Source organism: Psittacula echo (genome assembly GCF_963264785.1).
Source record: "Psittacula echo genome assembly, chromosome: 24".
Classification (NCBI taxonomy): Eukaryota; Metazoa; Chordata; class Aves; order Psittaciformes; family Psittacidae; genus Psittacula; species Psittacula echo.
In genome coordinates, this window is record NC_137759.1 from 4848117 (window position 1) to 4874822 (window position 26706).

The 26706-nt window shown below is 45.0% G+C and overlaps 1 protein-coding gene across 5 annotated transcripts in view; it reads left to right on the forward strand.

The window, feature by feature from the left end:
* Positions 1 to 3288: 3288 nt before the first annotated feature.
* Positions 3289 to 26706, forward strand: part of AP3D1 (adaptor related protein complex 3 subunit delta 1) — a 39449-nt gene continuing 16031 nt past the window's right edge. For all 5 annotated transcript variants that reach the window (XR_013958469.1, XR_013958470.1, XR_013958471.1 and 2 more), the window contains exons 1-14: positions 3289 to 3604; positions 16163 to 16258; positions 16920 to 17000; positions 17749 to 17829; positions 19607 to 19714; positions 20065 to 20194; positions 20658 to 20797; positions 21071 to 21144; positions 22281 to 22330; positions 23950 to 23999; positions 24418 to 24466; positions 25259 to 25404; positions 25797 to 25945; positions 26036 to 26266. Coding sequence is in view for 1 of the 5 variants with exons in the window: in XM_080634096.1 (XP_080490222.1) it covers positions 3509 to 3604; positions 16163 to 16258; positions 16920 to 17000; positions 17749 to 17829; positions 19607 to 19714; positions 20065 to 20194; positions 20658 to 20797; positions 21071 to 21144; positions 22281 to 22330; positions 23950 to 23999; positions 24418 to 24466; positions 25259 to 25404; positions 25797 to 25945; positions 26036 to 26266 (1481 nt within the window). In the remaining 4 variants the exon portion in view is untranslated. The remainder of the gene's footprint in view (positions 3605 to 16162; positions 16259 to 16919; positions 17001 to 17748; positions 17830 to 19606; positions 19715 to 20064; positions 20195 to 20657; positions 20798 to 21070; positions 21145 to 22280; positions 22331 to 23949; positions 24000 to 24417; positions 24467 to 25258; positions 25405 to 25796; positions 25946 to 26035; positions 26267 to 26706) is intronic.

Here is a 26706-nt window from a genome sequence, read left to right on the forward strand (position 1 = left end):
ACCCAAACGCGGGTCACTCTCTGTCCCCGACACGGGGCACCTCACGCGGGTCCGTGTCCCCCCCCAACCCCGGCAGGTCCCGCCGCATCCCCCCGGTTCTCTCGGGGCACCGGCGCCATCTCGCGGGCAGGAACGGGAAGGGACGGGCAGTGGGGAAGGAAGCGACGGAGCAACACGAGCACCCCAACAGGGGCATCCCAGAATGGTCACCTGGGGACAGGACACCCTGATGTACGGGCACCACTCCATCATGGGCATCCTACCAAGGACACCCCGACATAGGGCACCTCAATATGGGACCCCAACATGGGGCATCTCAATATAGGCACCCCAACATGGGGCATCTCAATATGGGCACCCCAACATGGGGCACCTCAATATGGGACCCCAACATGGGGCACCTCAATATGGGACCCCAACATGGGGCATCTCAATATGGGCACCCCAACATGGGGCATCTCAATATGGGCACCCCAACATGGGGCACCCCAGCAAATTCCCCTGAACACAGACACACTGGCACAGGCATCCTGTCCAGAGTATCTCTTCATGGGCAACCCCAACCCCTGTAGGGGTACCCCAGCATGGTCACACTAGCACAGCACACTACCGTAAGCACCCCAACATGGGCACCCATCACCCCAGCTCAGACACCCATCACCCTGCTTGTACCTGGACCAGCAGCTAGGGATGTGCCCTAGGGCAGCCCCTGGCCTTGGCGGGCACCCAGTGAACCCTGCCTGTGTCTCCCCCCTCTCGGTTGGGTTTGGGGATGTGGCCCTGGGACCGGTCCAGCACCATGGTCCTGAGGTCACCCCATGCTGCATCAGTTGCTGAGCCCAGCTGGACTTCAGCAGAAAATCCTATTTTTGCCCTTTTGGAGGCTGCAAATCACCAATTCCACATTTCTCCCCCAGTTCAGTTTACCCCAAAATTGCTATTAACATAACGAGAGCCAAAGCTCATTGAACCTCATAGGGATGGCGTGTGGGCAGCGGAACCCATGGAGCGCCCCGAGTGCTGGGACAGGAGAGCTCTGTAAGACAGCAAGAACAGACGTGCTGCCTGCGGAAAACCAGGATCAAACCCTGGAGGTGCGGCTCAGCTCCATCAGGGATATGATGAGCAGGCTCGTATTCTCCTACCGACAAACACCGAGGCTCAGCAGCCCATCATGAGCAATCCCATGGCACAGCATCCCTTAGGGATGCAGCTGGGAGCAGGAAAGCTCCTTCCCGGGAAAACTGCCTGCGAACTCAGATTAGCACAAACAGGAGGTGGCGTTGGTTATTCAGACAAACAGATCTGAGCGGCAACAGCCACAAGAGGCAGAGACTGGGAATTCAAAGGGCTTTAGATATTACCTATGGCAACGATTAGGGTGAGAGCCATGCTCTTTAAGGGTGGTCATAAGGGAATTTCAAACACTGAAGAGTGAAAGAGTTGTTACTGGCCCCGATTTCTAAGGCTGACCCAAGCCAGGCCATTCCAGAAGGAGAAATCCTTGGACATTCAGTGGGGAGGGATCAAGTCTGGGTCCAAATTCATCTGTAGGAGACTCTCCCCATGTGCTGGGCACTGCTGCACTCCTCTATCCAGTTGCCCCCTCCCCAGTGTGGGGCTTATTACTGGTGGTGGTGGTGAAGTTCATTGTGGTGCTGCATCTCCCAGCCTGGGCTTCCACCTGCGGTGTGATGTCCTGCGATGGTGGGACAGTGATGGTGTGACAGTGTGATGGTGTGACAGTGTGATGGTGTGACAGTGTGATGGCATCACTGTGCGTGGGCCTGGGCTCTAATGGACCTGCTCCAATGGTTTGGGTTAAACCAGGGCTTTTCACAAGGTTTCTGGTGGCCGCAGCTCATCCTCTCCCCGTGTGCCCAACACTCTCATGATCCCTGCTCGATGTCTGCCCAGGGGTGATGTATCCCACTGCAGATGTTCCTTGGAACAAGAGGGAGACAAGAAAACGTCACGGAGCTGCTTTCCCACCCCACCTTCATCTCCAGCGCTGGATTCCAGCATCTGGGAAAGCAGAGGAATAAACAGAAAGGAACTTGCAAACAAAAAGGAGATGTGACATTGCCAAGATCTCCTTGGGATCTCTGAGCTGCTGCACAGCGGGTGGAAGGAAAAGGATTTCTGTTTGCTTCCAGTGGTTTTCCCCCTTTGTTCTCTTCTTCAGACTCTGACTTCCAGCTTGTTTTTGTTGGACGCTGGAAGAAGAACGGAACCCATGGGTTTGTTTTTGTTTTATTCAGGAATAGCCACACGCATCAGCCTCTACGCACTGGGTTTCCCTTCTTAAGGGAAAAAGTCAAAGGGTTACAGTTATGTTCATAGGAATCCTCATGGTACAGATAACGTCACAGAATCCCAGACTGGCTTGGGTTGGAAGGGACCTTAAAGCTCATCCAGCTCCAACCCCTGCCACGGGCAGGGACCCCTTCCACTGGAGCAGCTTGCTCCAAGCCCCTGTGTCCAACCTGGCCTTGAACACTGCCAGGGATGGGGCAGCCACAGCTTCTCTGGGCACCCTGGGCCAGCGCCTCAGCACCCTCACAGGGAAGAGCTTCTGCCTAAGAGCTCATCTCAGTCTCCCCTCGGGCAGGTTCAAGCCATTCCCCTTGGCCTGTCCCTACAGGCCCTTGTCCCAAGCCCCTCTCCAGGTTTCCTGCAGCCCCTTTAGGCACTGGAGCTGCTCTCAGGTCTCCCCTTCAGGAGCCTTCTCTTCTCCAGGCTGCCCCAGCCCAGCTCTCTCAGCCTGGCTCCAGAGCAGAGCTGCTCCAGCCCTCGCAGCATCTCCATGGCCTCCTCTGGCCTCGCTCCAACAGCTCCACGTCCCTCTTGTGCTGCTGCCCCAGAGCTGGATCAGGACTGCAGGGGGGGTCTCCCCAGAGCGCAGAAGAGAATCCTCTCTCTCGACCTGGTGCCCGAGTCCCTGCCGGTGTCAGTGACTGCACAGCCCCGGCGCTCGGTGCTCGCTCCCCGCACAGTGGCTGCAGAGCGGGACACGGCCGGAACGCGCCGCTACCGCCCCTGCAGCCTCCGGCACCCCGGGGCCAACGGGAGGGACCCGCAGCTCCCTCCCCCGCCACGTGGGACCCGCGGGGGCGCAGGAGGGGGCGGGGCCAGGAGGGAGGGCGGGGTTAGGGCAGTTGCGTGCTGACATTGGCGGACGCGGGTGGGCGTGGCCTAACACAATGGGAGTGGCGGGAGGCTGGAGGAGGGGCGGGGGGCGTGGCCCGACTGCCGGGGGCGTGGCCGAGCCCTCAGCTGACCGGCCGCCATTTTGTCAGGCGCTGTGCGGCCGAGCGGAGCGCGTCGTCGGGGGCGAGCACCGTCCGTGCCCCCCGCGTCCCCGCCCGGCATGTGAGCGGCCCGGGCCCGCTGGTCTCACCCGGCTCTCGCTGCAGTAGCGAGCCGCGGCAGCTCCCACCCTCATTCGCGGCTGGGCCCGGCCCCTCAGCTCCGAGCACAGGCCCCGCGGCCCGGCCCCGCTGCCGCCATGGCGCTGAAGATGGTGAAGGGCAGCATCGACCGCATGTTTGACAAGAACCTGCAGGACCTGGTGCGAGGGATCCGCAATCACAAGGAGGACGAGGTGAGCGGCCCCGGCTCCCGCCGCGGAGGGGCTGCCGGCTTCGCTCGGCGGGTCCTGGCGTGGCTGGCTCCCCTTGGCTCCGGCCTGGGCCTCCCGCCCGGGCTGGCTCTCCTCATCCCTGCGCGCTGGCTGTGGGGTCCTGCTCCTTCGGGGGCTTAGGCGCGGTGGGAGCCGTTCTCCCCGCAGAGGAGGCTGTGCCAGGCCCAGCAGCAGCCGGTGTCTCGGCCATCCCGGAAAGGGAATGATGGTGTGGGGAAAGTGGAAGCAGGAATCAAAAGGAGGAAGAGGACGCTGGGGTGTGGGCCCAAAGGGAGAGTCAGTGGTAGAAAAGAAAGCGTTAGGGAAGGAGGGAGTTGAAAAGGAGGGTGAGGGAGGGTCGTGCTTGATACTTCCTGTCCTATTTAGTGTGTTACAGTGGCGTTAAGATCTCTGAGATGTATCTAGGTAACTCAAGGGAATTCCTTCCTGTATCGCTACAGTCAGGTACTGTAGTCAGCTGTATTCTTCATTCAGGAAGGCTAAGTTCAGTCATATTTCAGCTTTCTGATTATTCATCTTGGGTACCTTGCATCTAACGTGTTCTTGTTTGAAAGCTCATGTAGGCAGAAAGCAACTGGATGTGTCGGCCTGTTATTGTCTCTTGTATTAGAGGCATGTGACCAGGAAATTAGTATAGGTGAAATAATTAGGCATCAAGAACGTGTTATGTGAGACTTTCCACACGGAAGTGTCACATGTTAATTGGGAAGTAACGGTCACTAATCATAACGGCATCATTTACGTTCATCTTTGTGGCCTTAGAAGCTTGCTTATGAATGGTTTAACAGTCACGCTTTGCTGGAGTATCGGTGAGTTGCTACGGAGTTGGTGGCAGGCTCAAACCCTAAAAGCATTTGTAGACGATGGTGTCTCTTCATATAAGTACAATATCCAAATGGTGTCAGCTGTTAAAAGTATCTGAACCAGTTGTAAATGTGTAACTAAATTAAACACTTAATTTAGAAATCTCCATCACTGCTGCTGCTGGGCTGAAACACAAAACACGGCTTCTAAAACCCCTTGGATGTTCAGATGGCTTTTAGGCCTCTTTAATAAATAACATCTTGTCCTGTGTTTAGGAAACTTACATTTTTCTTACTTCATCTTCAACTTACATTAAATTTGTGGGTGTTGATTTGGTGGCAGAGGAAGATAGTGCTGCTGTGAAACAGGCAATGCCCTGCAAAATGTGGGAGACTACACGGGAAAGTGGAAATGATGTGTTTGTGTGAACACTTAATGTCTTATACTCAACGCTGGATCAGGTGAACAGTGTTTCTACAGAGCCCTTCCCCATAGCATGCTTAGGCCCAGTTTGTGTGTCCTGCTGCTTTTAGTAAATATGCTTTATCCTTTTGTGCATAGGACAGAAAGTATTTCATCAGCTGTCAGCCCTCTGAGCATCCCCCTGATGAAGGTCCGGGCAGGTCCAGGCCTTTGTGGCACTGCTTCTCTTGGAGGAGAGTTGAATGTACTGTTCTCATTCCTAATGTAGTTTTGTTCCATATGGCTCCTTTTCCAGGACTTCAGAAAGAGCACAAGTGCTGTTACCCAGTCAGGATGAGCGAGTTCCTGTGTAGCATAAGCCTTGCCAAGTTTGTTCTCAGTTTCTGACAAGAAATAGTTAAAATGTGCCAGCTTTGATCTCCTTTGGAGATAGGAAAAAATACTCCTCAGACTATTTAGTAGAGCTCTGTATGTTTGAAGGAAGTTGTTGTACCGGTAGGCAAGCTCCCTAGGACTCGGTGAGGGCAAAGCAAATGTGTTACCTCTTGCTGTAAGAGGCTGATGGAAATTACAATAGTTGGACTGTAGCATGAGGGTATTTTAAACGATGGTAGCTCTTTGGTTTGAAATGGAAGCTGTGAGATTTTAAAGCACATAACTGTAGGGATAGGTCCTTTCTATATCCTTATGTGCACAGGAAAAATTAAAACCTTGAACTTCAGGATGTGTTTGGCTCATCAGTAGATGTTGCAGTGATGAAATGTTTAAGAATCCGTCAGAGATTTTGCTAAATCACATAGAGTGGCTGCAGACAACACAGGACTGCTCCTTTTTCCAGCTCAGCTAGCTGAAGAGGGCTCCAGACCTTCTGCTGTTAAGGAGCTGGGTGTTGATTCAGTGCTTCCCAGTCAGTGGTCATGGGCATTTACTGATTTTTCAAGGGATATTACAAAATCGGAATGGTGTTCTAGAGGAAGTAGCTGCAAAAATTCTTCCTTCTTTTCCTACAGTGCTTCGGTTGTTCATTGTATCTATTACATGTTGTTCCAATACTGTAGTTGTTCAACATTTGTGGGTCTCAGGATGAGTGCTTAAGCTTCAGACAGACGTTCTGTCCTATTCAGAAGAGCAAATTTGTTTAAAGCAATCAGCAGCTTGCTTTGGTGATGAGGGTGTGGGCTGTTGGTCTCATTTCAGGAGAGGTACTGTATGAAAGAGGTGTCTCTGGAAAGGAGGTTGTTATAATGGCATGGAAAGAAATGAAGGCATGATCATTGCTCTGACTTCGGATTTAGTTATCTAGAATGTTAATTTCTGTTGTATATGTTGGTTCTTGTTTGGAATTTAATCACGTGGATGTTCTGCCATCACTTTTTCCCTCCTCAGTCTGGGCAATCTCTCCTGGTAGATACGAGATAGTAAGATTTATTCCTTTCCCAATTCCTGCTCAGGTAGCATCACAAACCAATGTAGCTGCTATTTCACTGACACATCAAGGATGTGTGTGCAGTGCAGGATGTGCCAAATGGTTGTCACCATTGGGGTTTTCAGTACAGCTTTTTGACAGACCTGGTGCATTCTCCCTTGCTGGGTATGTGTCCACCCCAAATTGTTGGGTCTCTTATGTGCACATCCCAAGGCTGATTGTGAAGTAAATGAAGCACCACACCTCTGAGTGTCCTCCTCAGCTCACTGAGAACTGAGGGGCTGTGGGAGGCTGCCTGGCACTTTAGTTCACATTCTTCTTCCAGAGTGCTTAATTACCTGTTGGAGTCCACTTTGCATTTAGTTTCTGCACTGTATCCAAAGCTGGCCCATTTATTTTGAGTTTAAAACACTGAAACTGAAATCATGGCCTTGTGTACTGTGGGAGGTAAGGACAGGAGCTGGTTAACACAATCACTTTTCCGTGCAGACAAATTGTCCATTTTCCAATCTTCTGGGGAAAATGGGAGCTGCCTCATCCTTCTGCGAGGTGAATACTAGTGTGGAAGGAATGAGGTAGCACACCAGCATTGGATCTTTTCCTGGTTTGACGTGTTGTGTTTACTTTCCAACACTCCATACAGATGCTTTAATCCCTGTGGTGCTTCCCAGTGCCAATTCAAAAGGAAAGCCAAACCTGCAAGGAAGACTTGATCCTATTAGGTTCTCCCCTGACCTTCACTTCTAATATCTCATTCTCTCTCTTTCATTTGGAACATGAATCCTTTTGCTAATGAAACTGGTAAGCCTTTTACCTGTCATGAGGTGGGTTTGTACTCTATGGCATAATTTTTCCCCACTTTGGAGCTACTTTTTACGGGTCTGCTACACAGCAAGCTCCAGAGGGGAATGGCTTGTACCATAGGCTGTTAGAAGTATAATGGATTTTTTTTTCCAAGATATTCCAAACTGAGAAATGATTTCTGTTTAGAGATGTTCTCCTGAATGTGAAGTAAAGGAAGGGATAATCCTTTGATGTTGCTTGGCTCCTTCATTTGCAGTTAAGAAGTTTGTTGTTCCCAACAAGGAAGCTACTGTCAGATGCTGTGCTGAGAGGTTCCTTCAGAAAACTGACATGATAAAGTACAGAAACAGAGATGTTAAATGAGTGGTGCTTTGTCCTGTTCAGGTCCTCTGTGTTTTGAGTGTCTTTAATTTACTGGAGGACACTTAGGGAGGGAGAAGGGGTTAAATAACCTGTGTGAAATGTCTGTGCACTTTTCATAGCTTGAGAAAACTGCCTCCCTCTTCTGCCAGGGGATGTGCTGGTGTGTGCCACAGGATTAGCCCTTCATGCTTTTAGTAATTAATACTGTCAGGAAAAAGGGTATTAAAAAGTCCACATCTTCTTGTGTGGAGTGTTTGGGGATGAGTATCTCAAGGCTGCTTTGCGTTTAAGGAGTTGCTTTGTGCAGAAGCAGGTTAGAATAACGAACAGAGCAATCGGTGTTTCTGGTTTGGAAAAGATAAGGATTACTTTCAGTTACTAGTATCATGCTAAATAAGAGGCACGTTGCATGTCCATGCTGTGAAATACATATTTCACTGCCCAGAGACTGGTCTTAACCAAATTGGCAACGTGTCCTCACTTCTTAGCAACTGTTACCTAAGGACAGTGCGCTCGTATTGCTGAAAACACTTTTCTCCTAAAGAAAGTGCTGCTGTGCTCCACGGCACATTCCAGCTACTTCTCTGAGCTGTTTTCAGATGAAATGATGACATAAGGAGTTTTGAGGAATCTTCTAAGTCTTTTGGGTACAGCGTGTCATGAAATGAGGCTAAAGACCATCTAATGCTGTGATCTTTTGACAGTTCGGACTCGGGCCACTGTTGCAGTATTGGTATCTAATGGTAAAGGATACGGAATGGAACGTAATAAGGGAATTTTGAGGAATGCTAGAAAGCTTGTTGGTGCCCAAGAGTGAAAATCCAGCCCAAGTGATAAGCAGTGTGCAGTTCATTGATGAGAGACAGTTCTTTCAGCCACTGCTGCTTGATCAGTTACTGCTTGTCATATGTGTGTTAATATCTTTGAAGGGAGCTCATTATTCCACCCACTTTCAAGTGGCTCTGGAGTTGCTATTGTTAATTCTTTGAGCGTGTGAATCACTGCAAAAGGCAAAGTCGGATATAGATACAATACACAAAGGAGGGCTGGATAAGGACCTAACACCAATGGGCAGAAAAGCAGAATAGTACTGGCCGCCAAGGTAGCAGGGCCCAGGGTGACAGTGTCCCTGCCTTACCTGCTGTGTCACAGAAAATGAAGGGCCTGGAGCCATGAGCATGAGCCAAGACGTGGGCATTTTCTTGTATGATTACAAGCAGATTGCAGCTGTGGCTTTGCATTAGTGCCGCCTTTCATTAGCTTCTTGCTTTCTCCTGTGTTAAACATTACTTAATTGGCTGTGTCACAAGTGGGGCTAATGCCTTGTTCTCAGTCTGGATTGTTTTGTAGCTGCCTCTTCTGAGGGCTCCAGACAGATTGCTTTCTCACATGAGTAAGGCAGGTCTGGGGGAGAGGAAGAGCTTTCTGGTACCTCCTCCTAAGAAATGGAGTGCCCATTCACTGCACCTTCTGTGAGGCTGGTGGAAGAACAGCCAGAAAAATCAAAGTAGAACAAAGATACTAATGACATTTCTGGTCTGTGGTCATCTTCAGAGAGTTGTTTGATGCTTTTTGATGCTGATCTTTGTCCCAGTGTGAAGCACGTAAAATAGGGCTTTGTGTGATTTCCTCTAATGTTGTCAGTGTCCACAAAAGTGGCTGAAAAAACCTCTTCCTCTGTGATACAGGTTAGTGAATATGCCTGGTGTACAAAGAGTACCTTTAGGTTTCTCGCTTAAAATTGTTCTTTGGTAGCATGCCCCGTTTCTTGTGCAGTGTGAAGAGCAGCGAGGGAAGCGCTGAAGGACATAGATCAGAAAGACCGAGTCATGAGACAAGTTACAAAGAAGCATTTGTGTTCCTTAGGTTATTAAAAAGCCTGATCATTCATGCTGAAAAATGAAATGCTTCATTACCTAAAGGGGAGTCTGCTTAAATCCAGGTGGCAGGAAGTATAAAGATGTTTGACTGAAAGGTGCAGAAAATAACATGGTTAGTGGTGGTGGTGGGAGCTCATAAAGGTGGTTGAGTGCTTTTAAATAAGAAGCATATGTTCAAGAAACCTGAAATACTTCTGAGTCCTGTTGAATCCTGACATGTAACTGGGCATGAAAACGCGTTTGGTTCATACCAGTTACCTCTCCAGTCGTTGGCTGTGGGCTGATCAAACGGAGTCTGGAGACCTCGTAGTTGAGTACTAGGTTTTGTATTACCTGTTCCTTTTTTATTATTCTTTCTTTTATGAGGTAGATGTTCAAACCTGTCAGCTTTCACTGAGGCGTGTGTGTGTTGAAGGTGTATAAAGGGAAGAAGGCGTCAGTGTGGGTACGCTGAAGATTTCTTTCAGTGGGCTTAATTCCTCTTGGCAAATTCAGGATTCATAAACTCCTGTCACCTCCAGCTATCACAGTGTGAGTAAGCTTCAGCTATGAGAAATGTAAGTTTGTTTAAAGTGAGAACTATGATCATACAGCAGGGAGTAGGTAAACAAATCTATCCTGATTACATGAAGATTTGGTACTAAATTTAAGAAGTCAGTGATGGCCATGAAACATCTCTTTCTTCATTGTCCTTCCTACCTTTCTGTAGCTGAGAAGAGCTCATAGCTTTGTGTAAATGAGTGTTGCATCATTGAAATGTTTTCAGTGTTACGTTTTGATATGGTATTCATAGGTTGTCAAGCATCTTCTTTTGGGGTGTTCCCCTCTGAACTCTAGTGAGTCTTGGAAACAACAACTACTTGAGGTCCTTAGAAGGACGTGACTATTTCCTTACACATGCAACAAAACCGCGTGCTTGTAGCAGAGTCTGCCTTTATCAAAGCCTGGGGCTCTGCACAGAAATGTGCCTGGAACTGAAAAATTGAAAAATCACAGAATCCCAGCCTGGTTTGGGGTGAAGGGACCTTAAAGCTCACCCAGCTCCAACCCCTGCCACGGGCAGGGACCCCTTCCACTGGAGCAGCTTGCTCCAAGCCCCTGTGTCCAACCTGGCCTTGAACACTGCCAGGGATGGGGCAGCCACAGCTTCTCTGGGCACCCTGGGCCAGCGCCTCAGCACCCTCCCAGGGAAGAGCTTCTGCCTAAGGTCTAATCTAAATTGCACTCTATCTACTATAAAAGTACTTGCAGAGCTTTTTGCATAGTAATAGTAAAATAAATTTGAGTACATCTTGTGTTTGCAGGGATCTGACACATCTTTCTGGTCTTAAAAGTTGTCTGCTCAGAGATGATTAAGATAGCACAGGCCCCTGAGGATTGTTTAATTGCCATGCAATTAAATTAACAAATACTGTGATCAGACTGGAGTATTTATATTCAGGGACTGATCAGACTGGAGATACTAAAGGCCATCTGTAGACCCTTGCTGATAATACTTGCTTACTGGTTTTGTCTAGAGTCTTTGGGGTTTGCTACCTAATACCCACTTTTTTGCTGCGTAGCTGTGCTCTGGCTTGCAGCGTAGGTGCTTTGTGTGAATATATCAACTGTTCAGGTCCTGTGGAGTCTCCTACAGTGCTTTACGGTGCTATGGTGGTTTGTCTGGGGCTGTTTAGTATCTGCTCTGAAACTGGAAGGTGCACACTACTTGCTTCGCATCTCTGTGAGTTGTTAAAATGAGGTTCAAAGGTTTTCATAGGTTTATAGGCTGCATCACACTGAGTTCCTGGTGGTATCTGTATCTTCAGGAAACAGACAGAAAAGAAAGTGTAAATTGATTTTCCACATTCCTCCAGCAGTGTCATTTGGACAAAGGATTCTTGTTATCTCACCTTGGTTCTAATGGACAGGGGGCAGCGGGTAATGAATCATGGTTCTGATAAATAATACCGTGAAGACTGTGTTATTTATATATGTATTTAGATATATATATCTAGCTGCAAATGAAGTGGCAATGGTTCACCTTCATGCCTCCAGTGTTTATCACTGATGAGAACAATGCATTAGTCTGGGGTCTTAAGGCTACCTACAAGATGAGTGAATAAATCCCTCGAAAGCTGCGTTTGGTACCCAGGCAAGCAGAGACATGTTAAAACATCTGTAGCAATGCTGTTTCTCAACAGCTGAGTGAAAGATAAGCTTGGCTTTTTCATAATACCTTTCAAGTTGTAACATGTTTTCTGGGTTCTTTATTGTATCTCACTACCCTCTGCACCCTTTTATTTTGCCTGCTGCAAACCTGCTGAAATGAGTGCTGTGCAGTTTCTCGGTTACTGCTTATACTCTGTTACATGCTTACCTGCTTCACTTGCTTTATGGTTTTAGTTAAGGTGGTTGGGAGATCTCTACGGAGTGGGAGTGTGTGCTGTGCAATTAATTCTCTTATCTATCCAGTCATGGGATACCCCTAACAAAGGATCTTGTAACCTTACATAACCTTTTTTATGGTATTTAAATAATATTTTTAGATATGTTTGACAGAAGTTACCAGCTACTATGCTTATGCTGCGTCCAAGGGAGTGAGTGGAAAGCAGCACGTTTTTGCTCTTCATTGTTAAGAGCAAACAGTGCATTTATGCTCTTAATAGTTACTTCAGTTGATTTACAATGTGCTGTCATGGCACGGTGCTGGTGTTCCAGGTACTGTAGTCAATTCTAGATGTATAAATTCTATTGGACTAGGTCAGTGGCATTCGTTGATGCGAAGTGCTGCTTTTAGGAGGTGGCAGCTGATCTGTGCTGTGCTTGTAGCAGGATCTTCTGCTTGAAGCACAAACTCAAAAGTTGCTTCACCCCCACAAGGTGTCTGTGGTGTAACTGCCTATTGTATTAAGAATTATGGTCATGTCCCATGGCTTCTGTTCCACAGGGACGATTTCTTGAGATTCTTTGGAAAAAAAAGAAAGGAAAGGGCAGTTGTTGGAACACTGTTCACTTGGAACAGTGGCATCTTACCCATGTGAGATCATCATGTGCTTGTGCTCAACATGATTTCATGGAGCTTGGCTCAGTCCTACAAAAAAATGATAAATCCTGCATTGCTTAAAACAAACGTCATATTTTGTGCTTATTTCGGTTACTTTTTTTATGTTCTACTTATTCCAAACTTTGTCTGGTTTAGAACGGGGTAGTTACACATTTATATCAGATCATATCTTGCTCCTTGTGATGTTCACTGTTGATCATCCTTAATACACTATATTTAACCCTGTAAGTGCAAGAGGAATAGGGACTAATGTTCACTGACACTTTGCTGTCTTATCTGGGTGGAAAGTTCTTTGCAGTTGCAGTAAGTGACAGGTTTGAATCTCAGATCAACAGCAGCCCATTCCATAAATTGTGACCCACTTTTCCCTTCCTCTGTTTCAAAGGGACTGTGGCTTTGATTTGTGATACCTTCTTATTTCAGCTACTCACACTCACTCGATTGCGCATAGTTTCTAGGTGAGGTCTCGGAATTCTTGAGGAATTTGGACTTACTTTAAGAATTAGCTTGTGTATTTTTTAATGGCTATAATATGCTTACTGTATCTGCTTGGTGGAACCATTAAGAAATGACAGTTCTAACTTTGTGCTGTGTTCCCAGTTTGTTTGGTAATCACTGCTCACATCTGCATGGGTTTAGCTGCACTGCTCCGAGTGTGTTCCTGTCATCTTCCTTCTTCTGCGGGATATGCGAGAGAAAACAACCACCCGAGTGCTTGCTGTAGTGTTTCATTAAGGAGCCTTTTCCACTGTGTTGGGAATGGCTCCTTTCCCGCTTGGCAGCCTATCAGGAGTAAATGAGCTCCTCTCAGCATTTTTCCCATGTTATCATATTGCCCTTCAGCTTCTGACTGCAGTCTCACAGCTTTGCCTGCACTGCCACCCTTCTGAGAAGGGTGTTCATCCCTCTAATGGCTCTGCTGCTTCTGGCTGCCCCGGGAGTGAAAGGCTGCCTTAGGATGGCCTTGCTTGCTCAGAGCTGTCTGCCTGGGGGATGTCCAAAGGTCTGTGAATACTGTGACTTAAAAGTGCTCCTCAGCTGACTGACCAAAACGTAGGAGCAATGGAGGAGGCTCCTGGCAGGACTTCAAATAACACTGTCACAGAATTAGTGAAGAACTGGTAGTTAAGAAATATACTGATGGTCTTTTCCAGCATAGTTGATTCTGTAATGAATACTGTGAGCATAACTGAACTGTGAAGTATTTTCCTTTTGCATTCCTTTCTTCATGGGATCTCAAAAGCATTTAAGGAAGAACTGAACCAGTTATATACTGGGAAATATTTCTTTTTAATTACCACACTAAGAAATAGCTCTATTTGAAGGATTTGTGCAAAAACTATTAGTAAATCAATGCTGGGAAATTACAAGGTACCCACATTTTGTTCTGTTTCAGTATGTAAATAGTTTTGGTTTGGTTTCTCTCCGAATACTGAGTGACTTGCTGAGTGACTGCCATTTCTTGTTCATCATGTGAAGTGGTTGTTCTTCTGTTTCATGTCCAGTCTGGCTCTGGTGAGCACCTTGCAGGCTGCAGCATGGGGTGAAAACACTTCAGTGCAGCCCATGTCCAGGGCTTTGCAGAGGTCAGTGGTGCCACAGGGAAGAGCTTCACCAAAGATCAACACACACCTACTTGTTTCCTTCGTATTTAGGTAGACGGTAAATGTGGCAGTGAATCTGGTTGGGGTGGTTGGGTTTCAGGTTTCAGTGTTAGGTTAAATAGATCAGTTTTCTTCATATTGCTCATTCATGGCAGTGCTACTCTAGAGAGATTAACAAAAAGTTAATACCTGCTGATCCTTTAGAGCTTTCTATATATAGAAGAGTCTTTCATTCCTTGTAGCCTTTTAGGCTTTGAAGTACAGCTGGTTTGGAAGGACTTCTTTCTGCTCTTCAAAATCCCTGGAACAGGTTGCCCAAAGAAGTGGTAAATGTCCCATCCCTGACAGTGTTCAAGGCCAGGTTGGACACAACGGCTTGGAGCAAGCTGCTCTAGTGGAAGGTGTCCTTGCCCGTGGCATGGGGCTGGAGCTGGGTGAGCTTTAAGGTCCTTTCCAAACCAGACCAGTCTGGGATTCTGTGTCAGGCTCACTGGTAGGGAAGGGTTTGCCTGCAGGCTGCCGGGGCAGTATGGCTGGTGACTCAGAGCCTGTGTTCAGCTGTGCTGGACTGGGTGTTACTGAACTTTTCTGGGGATTTTATGTTTCGGGTTTTTTTCCTCTCCTGGTCACACAGTGCTTTACATTCAACTTCCAAGGGGTCACCAGGAAACTTAAGCTAATGTTTAAACAGTTTGGGGATAGATACTGTGGGAAATGGTGATAACGCTTTCTGGTTATAGACATAAAGAACCTGCGTGCGTTAGCGTTCGGCACTGCGAACCAGTGCTGACCTTGCTGACCAAGATGTGGCAACGAGATACAGTGGGGAGGGATTTGGTGACACTGTTCCCGCGTGCTCCTCTGTGGGCATAAAATATTCAAGGCGAGGTACAAGGTATTTGTAGCTCAGTTGCATGTTGTATACATCGTTTGTTCAGTGTCTTGGATCAAGCATTTCTCTTCTACTCTCAGAAGTTGTTTTATAGTTTAAACTTCCCATGGGAGCTGTCTGCACCTGAATCACACTCAGGGAAAGGGTTCTGAGTCCCAAATCTTCTGTCTCCAGGGAGGTGTCACCTGGACTCTATGCTGTTAAGTGTTTTGGGGCAGGGCCATCTCTGGTTTTGGCAGATGTGACCGATTTGTCCAGGAGGACAGGTAGGTATCTCCTTAGAGGAAAGATGTGTTTGGTGTTTAGCACACCTTCCTGACATAAAAATTCCCATTGCAGATATGGTTTTTCTATCCCAAGTACAGGCATTTAGGAATATCTTGAATTTCTTCAAGTAAGTTCATTTCCTGCTTTCTTCCATCAGACCTGCTGAGTTGGGTTACACTGGAGAGCAGGGCAGTGGGTCACAATGGAGCTCTGTGAAGATCAAAAAAGACGTTTAGTAGAAATCTCAGGATGACAAATGTGGTTCTACCTTGGACAAGGGCCTGTAGGGACAGGCCAAGGGGAATGGCTTGAACCTGCCCGAGGGGAGACTGAGCTGAGCTCTTAGGCAGAAGCTCTTCCCTGTGAGGGTGCTGAGGCGCTGGCCCAGGGTGCCCAGAGAAGCTGTGGCTGCCCCATCCCTGGCAGTGTTCAAGGCCAGGTTGGACACAGGGGCTTGGAGCAAGCTGCTCCAGTGGAAGGGGTCCCTGCCCGTGGCAGGGGATTGGATGAGCTTTGAACCCCTTCCAACCTAAACCAGATTATGAGTCTGACTGTTGTGGGGTACGTCTGCAGTGTAGAGTGTGTTTTCATCAGTCACCTTAAATCTGTGGGCTATTAATAGTGTTTGACACAGGTTTTTATTCTAGACTCACAGTGACCTCTGACTTCCCATTGAGGCGAGTGACCAGTGTGTGTGTTCCAGGGATGGTGGAACTTGGTTTTGTTCAGACCCCATAGTACGTGATGGAACAAATCTCTGGAACTCGAGTTGTGGACTCAACAATGTAATTCTGAGGGAGAAAGGAAACCATTGAAGAAATATCTCAGTGTGCTTTTGTTTTTGTAATAGAATTGTGATGTTTCTTGGTAATGAGTTTCATCAGTTAGTGGTGCGTGTGAGTTCTGGCCCTTGCACGTGACGTGATGAGTTCTGCTGCTTCTCCCCACTAACATGCTGCAAATCTCCAAAACTGGTAAATGAGCGCAAATTTTTGTTTGTTTTTCCTCAGGCAAAATACATCTCCCAGTGCATCGATGAGATCAAGCAGGAGCTCAAGCAGGATAACATTGCAGTGAAAGCAAATGCAGTCTGCAAACTTACATACGTAAGTGCCTATCTGGGGTATGCTGCGATCCCATCTTTGGTTTTGTATTGCTGACTGGGAGCCAGTCTCTCTGATCTGGGTACCTGCTCTTCCCTGACTGGTGCAGGTGAAGATGCTCCCACATGTGCCTGACAGCAAAGGCTGCACATTCCCATCCTGTTCATTGTGCTGGCACTAGGATTGGTGCAGTTGTTTTTTGTTGAGTTAGCTCAAGAAGCTGCTCTGATTTAAAACCAACCCAATTTTAAGAAGTTGTTTTCAGCTGGATTGTTCCTTATCAAATAGTTGCCTGAGCTCTTGGAACTGGTTGTTTCTCTTTATGCTGTCCTTTGTCAAAGAGAGGGAAACTGTTAAAGAATTACTTTTGTGCTTCTGGGTTTTAGTTAAAAATACAACCCTGGAAAGAACCCTTTCCCACTGATGTTCATATCACTGTGTTACCTGGAATTAATGCAAACTATTTAAATCTTGTTTCTGGAACATCAAGGCTTGTTTCCCTTACCTGTGAGTGGCGTAGAATGTAACATTCTGCATGAACTTGAGAAATCTTGTAGTGTTATTTTTGGACTCATGTTGTATCTTCACTTTTGTGAGGTGTCTTGACCTATTTTCTTGAGTCTCTTATTTCAGAAGGTTGTTATCTTTGTTTCTCTGCTCACAGTTACAGATGCTGGGCTACGACATCAGTTGGGCTGCTTTCAACATCATTGAAGTCATGAGTGCATCAAAGTTTACATTCAAAGTGAGTTCTCTGTTGTAGCTACTGCTGTACCAGCCAAGCTGGGTCTGAATGCGTTGGGATGTCATCTTTTGGTTTGCTTTCTTCAATACAGAAGGGAAGCAACTGTCTTTGTTTCTAGTACATGCGTAATACTTGGCCTGCTTGGCTAGGCTTTTTCTGCCAGATGTTTGGCAATACCTACATATCTTTCATGAAGAAACGGGGTGGTTTTATAGGAAGGGCCCCTAAGATTCCTTATAGCCAGGAGTATTTTATTTTGGAAGAGCTTTGTAATGTTACTTGAAGACTTATGTTCATGCTTTGTGTTGCAGACCTTTTTCACCAAACAGAGTGGAATGTTATTGTCTAAGGAATAGTTTCCAAATCAGTCTTTAGTACCTGAAAGTCAGGAGTAAACACAGGCAAAATAAATGTAATGTTCTCCATTCCTTCTACTAACAATCGTAGCTTATTTGTACATCTTTGGGGTCATTGAATCTCTATCTTGTAACAAAGTAGAGAAGGTAAAGCTAGTTTTATTATCCTTAAGATAGATGTATTATCCCCGGAGATGTTGCCTGTCTGAGCTTATTCTTTCCTGATATAAACCCCCTTTTCTAGAGAGCCTTGTCATGCCTCTTCTGTTATGCAAGCCTCCTGCTAATTGTTCATCTTCTTGTTACTGGTTTTGAAGCTGCCAGTAGTTGTTCATCTGAGCATTGTCTAAACTGACTTGACAGATGTTGCTTTTCCTCTTTGCCTTTTGCAGCGCATCGGTTACCTCGCGGCCTCTCAGTGCTTTCATGAAGGGACTGATGTCATCATGTTGACTACGAATCAGATCCGAAAGGTGAACTTTTTACTTCAGTCCTTATTTTTGTCTTGCATTGTCTCCCTGGTTGTATTTTCAGATCTGTATGAAGTAATTTCTCTTCTACGAACGTGAAGGTGTTTGAATAGAATTCTGTTCACTTGGGTTACAATCTGCTCTCATTCCATAAGCTGAAGGATTAATGAAACACTTCAAAGCTGTTCATAGACTTCTTTGTGCGGTCTCACACCAGCTCTCTGTTTGTTCAACACAGTGACAATGAGAACTTTTGGTACTATTACCACGCTCTTAGGCAGCTCTTAAAAGAATGTAGTGGATCAGAAAAATTCCTGAAGTAAAATGAGCAGTCATCTTGCTCTACAGGTTTTCTGTCTGTGAGGGTCTGTTTTCTGCTGGTAATAAGCTTTTGACACCTTTGGTGTAATTGTGTGTAGAAGTGAAGAGTGTATGTAAAGTTGTATTCTGTATTAATGTACCAAAGAGTGTTATATTCATTCTCATAGTGCTTTGTGACTTCGATTCTTCCTGAGTTATTGGGTTGCAGCATTCTTTTTTCCTACGCTTCAGATTACAGGTCTATTTTCAAAGCTCTTATGTTTAATTTTCTAAAGTATCACAACTTTAAAACTTGACTGATCCAGTACAAGGTGTGCCTGTATTTTTACCATCTAACTAGTTCGGATATCTTACACTTGCTTAAAAAAGATCAGTAGGGTGTCATCCTGTATCTTTCCTAAATAACTGGTGATTTTCTCTTTATCTTTTAAGCCATTCTGCTCTGAAAAGTGCATATCTTTAATAATGTCCAACCATTTTCTTTATGATGGAGACTATTATACTGAATTTCAGTCACTTTCTGGGCTACTCCTTCCTTTTGTGTCTTGACTTTTTACTTAAAAGCATCTTTATGCTTTTTCAAGTTTTATTCGTCTAGCAACTTTGTACTTTAAGGGTTTCTCAGTTCTCAAAATCTGTTAAAGCTGGAATGATCTGCAGTTTTGTTGCTCCTGAAGAAGCAGATTTCATTATTCTTAAAGTAGGATCTGATTTCCTACCACCTGCAAAAGGTTTTATAATAAGGTGCAAATGAGAATCCTGAAGGCGTGATGCTGCTTAACTCTCCTAAAGCAGCCTCCATGTACACACGAACCTGGGTGGATACTTGAACACAGTCAGATATGAACATTAATATTGTTAAGAGTCTGAAGCTTAGAAATACCTGAAACACGATGTAGGAGTATGCAGGATACAAATAAGCCCAAGGAGACTTGACCAGTGAAATGTATCTCCCACCCAGCTTGTGTTCTGCCTTTATGGATGGTGCTGCCATCAGCTTGGAAGGGAAGTAATCATCATTTCTCTAATAGATGAAACTGTTCACTCACTGTTAAGCATTCAACAAGCTGGTGATAGTTGGGCTCTGACCTGGTAGGCTTAGTATTTAATACCAGGTTTTTAGGACTTCAAAGATGTTCGTGATTATGTCAAGAGTTTTAAAACCTTATTTCCCATCCTGAAATACCACCAGAGGAAGGTGTCTTTTTTTAGATGTCTAATTGCTCTAATGCTGCAGTATCCAGCTGTTGTTTAATTAGGATTAATTATGCCCATTATTAAGCCCAGGCTGGCTGCCTATTACAGGTGTTGGAGGCCATTCCTGTTAAGAGTTGACATAAATCCTCCGGTGAAGTAGAGTCTGCTTCATGTGTATTGGTTGAACAACATTGGACTGAGAAAATTGTTGCTTAACATCCTGTGTGATCTTAAATTTTTGAGCCTGTTTTTCCTTTTCTAGGATCTGAGTAGCCCTAACCAGTATGATACTGGAGTTGCACTGACTGGCTTGTCCTGTTTTGTTACTCCAGATCTTGCCAGGGACTTGGCAAATGACATCATGACACTGGTGAGTTGATAAGATTGAAATCACTTTGTCCTGTCATTAAAGATCACGAAATAGTTCAAATCTGGTAAATAGCTGTTAAATTTAGACTTGTCCCATGTGAATATTGATGCTTTGCCTTGTAAAGGGGAGCCTTTACAGAGCTTAGTTAGCTCAAGGGGATTACCTCAACTATTGCTGTTATTTCTAATGATAACGGACGCTGTTTTGCTCTCCCCTCAAAGCTGAGTGTTCAGAAAGTAGTTGAGTCTCCCAGAAAGAAATTTTGAGAGAGTAGAGTGGACGTAAGGACCTTGAGCAGAACTGGAAACACAGATTTGCTAAGAGCCTGACTGCAATTGTTTCCTGAACAGATGTCTCATACAAAGCCTTACATCAGGAAGAAGGCAGTGTTAATCATGTACAAAGTGTTTCTGAAATACCCAGAGTCCCTCCGTCCCGCATTTCCTCGCCTTAAAGAAAAACTTGAAGATCCAGATCCTGGTGAGTGCATTTTAGGGAATTACTTCTGCTCCAAAGCATGTACATAGATCTGCTTTTGGAATTTATGGAGAGAAGAATACGTGGGAAATGCTGTAATCATCTTTTGGGTGCTGGTTGGCCTGTTTAATAGGTACATGAGCACATAGAGTTTTGACAGATGTTGCCATATTAAATATCCATTCTTTAAAATGCCTTCAAAATTATTACTTCAAACATGAAGCTATTGAAGCGGTATTAGTGGATTAACTTTGTCTGGAACAAAGCTGTTTAATGGTTTGTTACTTACTTAACTTTGGCTATTGAAAATACTTCAGGGTTTGGGGTTTTGTTGGGAAGAGGTAGTGAGGCTGATCCATTCCACTTGGATCTTTAGCTGCTCTCATTCTGTGGGTTCTGCTCTAGAAGCTTCGACTACAATGAACGTGTTGATGAGATGTCTGCTTTTGCCACCTCTCTTTCCCAGGTGTGCAGTCTGCTGCAGTAAATGTTATTTGTGAGCTGGCTCGACGCAATCCCAAGAACTACCTTTCCCTTGCTCCCCTCTTCTTCAAGCTGATGACGTCCTCTACCAATAATTGGGTTCTCATTAAAATCATAAAACTGGCAAGTATTCTGGATGGGCGTTTGCAGGATTGGGGCTCTCACTGAAACATCTCGGGTGCAAAAATAGATTTCTTGCTTGGAGGTATAGTTACCAGGAAATCCGAATACAAAGAAACCAGGAATATCTTCTGATGTTTGTTAACATAACCCAAGAGAGAAAAGCATTTCAGTATAGCTTGGTTTAAATATAATGAGCTGCACTTGAAATCATGCTTTTTATACTGCTTAAAAACAGCTATTGAATCACTTTCTTGTCTGCACTTCTTTTAATAGTTTGGTGCTCTTACTCCATTAGAACCTAGGCTGGGGAAGAAATTGATTGAGCCTCTGACCAACCTCATCCATAGGTATGTATGAGAGATGTCACTGCTCGAGCAGCTCAAGCCAAACAGTTTCTGTCTGTCCTGCTAGTTTACCTTTAAGACTGATTCGGAGCAGACCATCCAGCAGCCTTGCATCCAAATACCTAAAGAGGGGTTTTTCAGCAGTGACAAGTAGATACAAATTCACCAGAAACAGCAGGAAGATGAACTGTATGTCTTCAATCCTGCCTCTACTTTTCTCTCCCCAGTTCCCACGGTAGTCGTTCATTTTGTTGCTTGTGAGGACTTAACCCTGTTCAGTTTGGTCTCTATTCAATCGTTTGGGATCTCGTATCACTTTGACACAAGGCAGACTACCCATGACCATCATGAAGTGCACAGGGAACAAAACTTGATGGTCTTTGTTTGAACGTGCTGGAGTCAGTTATCCAGTGTGCTGAGTGACCTTCACGGTATCGCTGCTGACGTCTGCCTCCAGAGCTGTTTGCTCATTGCCTCTGCAGCCCTCGCTTCTGCAGTCTGCTCCTTTTGCTGCTTGTGAGGTTCACTGTGTTTCCCTCTTGTGTAGATCAGGATTGCTAAGTAGCTCTGAAATCCTCAGAATGGCACTATGTGTGTGTTCAGCTGGCAAAAGTTGTCTTGAATTGAAGTTTTGGGGCAAATCATATGTTGAAAATGGGTTGCTCGCTCATAGGGAGGAGCAAGTGTGTGTATGTGCACACCAAAGGAGGCTGTTGCTTATACGTGACTTGTTCCCTTTGGAGAGGGAGACTTGAGGTTCTCCATCTGCTGCCTTATCAGGAATTTTTGACCTTGGGCAGAGAATTTCATTTGATCCTTGGACAAGATTGCTTCAGCGCTCAGTAACGGGTGCTGAGGGTTGGAGTAACCGCTTCTTTCCCTGTTCCTTGTGTTGCAGTGCTGGTACTTGCTGCTTCTCCAAGATTGGTTTTTAAGCATTCAGTTTAAAATGAGTGTTCGTTCCTTCTCCCAACAGTTTTAAAGTGAGAAGCATTTCATCTAGCTTGAAGGTACATGGGCCAGAATACTGCCAACTTCTTGTATAACTAAAGGTGTTAACTAGCTCCAAGCTACTGCTGACAACTCCTCAAAATGTGCCCATTTTATTCCTTATTTAAAATACTTGATTTCTGTTTCAGCACTTCAGCGATGTCTCTCTTATATGAATGTGTGAACACAGTAATAGCAGGTGAGAACTGAAATTTGTAACTTAGAAACAAGCCATGATGAACTTTGTCATCCATTAACACCATCTGTAAACCTTTTTTAACTTAATGTATTTGATAACTGAAATAAGTCACCTGGCAAATGTTGATGTGTGTTACTGCATAACTGTCACTGAAATCCCTTGTTATCAGTCAAGGCTAAGTTAATACAGCTACATTGTATTTACTAAAGGCTGAAAGGATGAACAATGGGTGATTATTTATATGCAAGCTCCTAAATGTTACTAAAACTAGGAAGTAAACCAGCAGCATAATTAAAAGACTGATGCTTCATGGAAATTTGGACCAAGTTTTCTTATGTGACAAAAGAGCAGACTTATTTTTTTTGATGCTCCAATTTCACACCTTAAAAACCTGATGTAATTCCTTAAAGGAGGTAACTGGAATCATTGATTAACAGTTTCAGTTTCTGGGGAAGGGATGCGAGTTCCATAATGGGGAGTGAGAGAGAAACAAAGCTAGAAAGGGGTGACACAGCATTGCTGCTCAGACTTGGCACTTTTCATGTCTTCATGTGGAACCGGAGGGTTATTGACATCCACAGTTGGGCCATTAGCCTGTCTCTTGTGTGTAGTTTGGATAATGATGCAGGAACTTGCTGTACTGGGTCAGTTTGAAGAGGAAAGGGTGATCTGTCACTCACTCTGCAATCATTTCATTCCTGGAGGGAAATGTGAGATGACACGATGGGGGGGAAAAATACCATGGAGGTTCATTCTGTTGTGGATCAGTGTGTGCTTCCCTGAGACACAGCAGGGTGATTCTGTGGATTAAAGGGGAATTCACACCCCCAGTACACCTCAGGTGCTGTAATGTAAAGCTCAGATTCAGAAGGTGAGATGGGAAGCTATGTGCCTGCATTAGAGCAGCACCTTGTACCTACCAGCTCTCTTCATGACCCAAAACCAGAGCATCCAACCCACCTTCTTTGAAATGGAGCCCTCATTATGGAGAGCAGAATGCCACTGTACTTATTAGTCACCAGGGCCAGCCTGTGTGACTTGCTCAGCATTGGTGTTGGCTTGGCTGTGCTGTATGACAGCAGCAGTTATCAGTGTAACAGCACCTCTGCTGCAGGGCTGTGTGCAGCCAGAGCTTTATGGACATCCAATGGAATCAACAAGAGGACCTGATTTGTGCCTCCAGTCTCTTGCTGGCTTGATTAAATATAATTGCATTAAACTCCAGGTTCCATTGCTGCATCTCATTACATTATGGAAGTGCCTGTGTAAAAATTCAGCTATACAGTAGTTGATGACACATTTACGGTCTTGTCTGCTATGTGATAGCAGTAAAACAAACCTTAATGAGAGCAAAGCATAATGAAAAGCAGCTTTGACCTGGCTGTTGCAGCAGTTCATAGCTTCATACTTTTATTCTCTGCTCTGCTGTTATTACTCTTAAAGAATATGAAGCTATAGTTTGTGTCCCAACTTTCTCCCCCCTAAAAATCCAAGCAAACAGAGAAACAACAAAATCAACTGGCGTCTTTCCTTATGAGCTGAGCTGGCTGTTGACCTGTAGTGCTGCATTCATTCACAACACAGGAATACTAACTGAAATGTGTGCTTATGTGTTTCAGTTTTGATCTCTCTGTCCTCTGGGATGCCTAATCACAGTGCTAGCATCCAGGTACAGCACTGGGGTTTGATGGGGGCTGTTTGTTCTGCTCTACTGTGTAACCCAAGTGCCGTGAGGAAACTGGATTATGTTCCTCTGCCAGAAGTTAAAGCAGTAGCTCCCTGAAGCACTCTTGCTCAGGTGGAGTCCTACAGACAGAAGCATTTCCTATATAAATTCCCTAATTTCCTTTGCTCTAAAATGAAGATTCTTCTCATTTAGAGTTTTCCTAACTCTTATTCAGCTGCTGCTGTCAATACAATCATGCAGGGGTTCCTTTTGTTTTGAAATCTGTTAATGCAACAAGACCCTCTTACCTAGAAGCCTTGGTCTTGGTCAGAATGCTTCCTGCTGTGTTGAGTGCACATTAATGTCTTTTAATTAAGACTTTTAAGGCTTGGAGTAAGCATGATGTGGTCTTTCTTTTCAGCTTTGTGTTCAGAAGTTAAGGATATTGATAGAAGATTCTGACCAGAACTGTAAGTATGTTGCATGTCTTCATGGAAGTTTTTAGCAACCAACCACTGGGGAGAAATTGCAGTGGTCTTAGAGGCACGAGCTGTTCCTCCAGACAGCTTGTTCAGTGTTGTCCTCCTGCCCGGTATGTCGTGAACGAGTGCTGGGATTTTGAATGTGGAGATGATTTTTGATAGTGAGCACTTCTTTATAATGAGCTTTTTGAAAACCAAATCATATCATTGCTGTTCTTTGTGGTCTGGTGAATCTAAACCAGTGCTCTTTCCCTGCTTGAGGTTTCCCCTTTGTAGGAACTTGTTGCTTGGAAAGTAGCGAGGGGTATTTGACAGTGTAAGCATAATAGTAAAATGCAAAAGTGAGCACTTCCTTATTTTAGTGACTGCAAAGAGCACTGTGAAACCCTTTTTTGTACAAACCTTTTACCTGCCATCTGAATTTTTCCCATTGAGAATAGGGCTCCTACTTAATACACCAATCTTCAGTGCGTGTTCATTCTAAGATAGCTATTCTCAAGCCCCCTATAGTTTCTATATATTACATATTTTCAAATCACTGATAAAACCTGAGGTGCAAGATGACTGTGATTAAGATTATATGTGTAATTATGTGCCTCTATACGGGATTATGAAATTAAAGGCTATATTCTGTGATGCACTGTTTCTCAAAAATGCCTTTTCTCACCATAGATTTTTATTCAAGTGTATTTCAGTAGAAGCACGTGGTATCAAGATTTCATGCTCAACACAAAGCAGTGTTTCTATATTTGGAAAGAAGTTTTATTTTGTCTTTCACAGTGAAATACCTGGGACTGTTAGCTATGTCCAAAATCCTGAAAACACATCCTAAGTCAGTTCAGTCTCACAAGGATCTCATTCTCCAGTGTTTGGATGACAAAGATGAGTCTATCCGACTCAGAGCTTTAGATCTCCTGTATGGCATGGTATGTTGCTGCGTGTGTTTCCTTTCCTCTCCTGCCCCTGTGACCCTTTAGGAGGTTGATGCTTAAAAAACCATGCAACTTTCTCTTCTCCCCAGTAGTCTTGTGGTAACAGCTCTCTGATTGTTTCTGGCCCTTATGATAAGTAAAACATCTGGCACAGCATGGTCTTGCATACTTGTCCTGGCTCCTCTTTAATAACAGCATTGAAAAGAGATTAACAGGTTCCTTTTTGGATTGTGACCAAACTGGGGCCTAGAGGGGTGGTTCTGATTCCTTGTTAACACATGACACAGGCCCATCAAAGAGCTAGCAGCTGTTTTAATGGAATTAAAAGGACTTGACAGTATGGGAAATGGCTGTTGTGGTTGAACCCTTCAATAACTCTTTAACAGGTATCAAAGAAGAACTTGATGGAGATAGTGAAGAAACTGATGATTCACGTGGATAAAGCAGAAGGGACGACATACCGGGATGAGCTGCTGACCAAAATCATAGATATTTGTAGTCAGTCCAATTATCAGTATATCACAAATTTTGAATGGTCAGTGGTTTTATGTGTCATTTTTGGAGATCAGCAATGGTAACACTTGATTGACTGCTGATAAAATTGCATCCTTTTTACTTTTTGTAGGTACATCAGCATCTTGGTGGAGCTGACCCGACTGGAAGGCACACGGCATGGGCACCTTATAGCAGCTCAGATGTTGGATGTAGCCATCAGAGTTAAAGCTATTCGTAAATTTGCAGTTTCTCAAATGGCCATGCTTCTGGACAATGCTCATCTCATAGCCAGCAACACCCAGAGAAATGGGATCTGTGAGGTGCTTTATGCTGCTGCTTGGATATGTGGGGAGTTCTCTGAGTAAGTGCAAACACAAAACCTGACATGCTTGGAGTGGCTTCTTTCAGACAGAGATTTTGGTCCCTGAAACGTGTTTTTAAGAAAGGATAGTTCAGAATATGCACCCTAAAGCTAACAGAGTGATTGCTTGTTTCCTTCTCCTTTAGCCCACAGGCCATTCAGCTGTTTCTAGCCAAGACAGATACTTCACTGTGAATATCTGGTCATTTTTCTTGTCTCTGTAGTCCTGCCCACTTATTCAGGAAGGCATAGTTGTGGATATAAGCTGCAAGAGCTTAAGACTTTAAAGGAGCTCCTTAATCATTAAAGTCTAATCCCACTTATATTGTTGTGTTTGACTGAATCAGTTTTTACTCCCCTCCCTGTTTTGCCCTTACTGAAAGGTTTTTGCAGAACCTTCCTGAGATTTAGAAGTCATTTTTTGCTCAAAACTTCTCTGT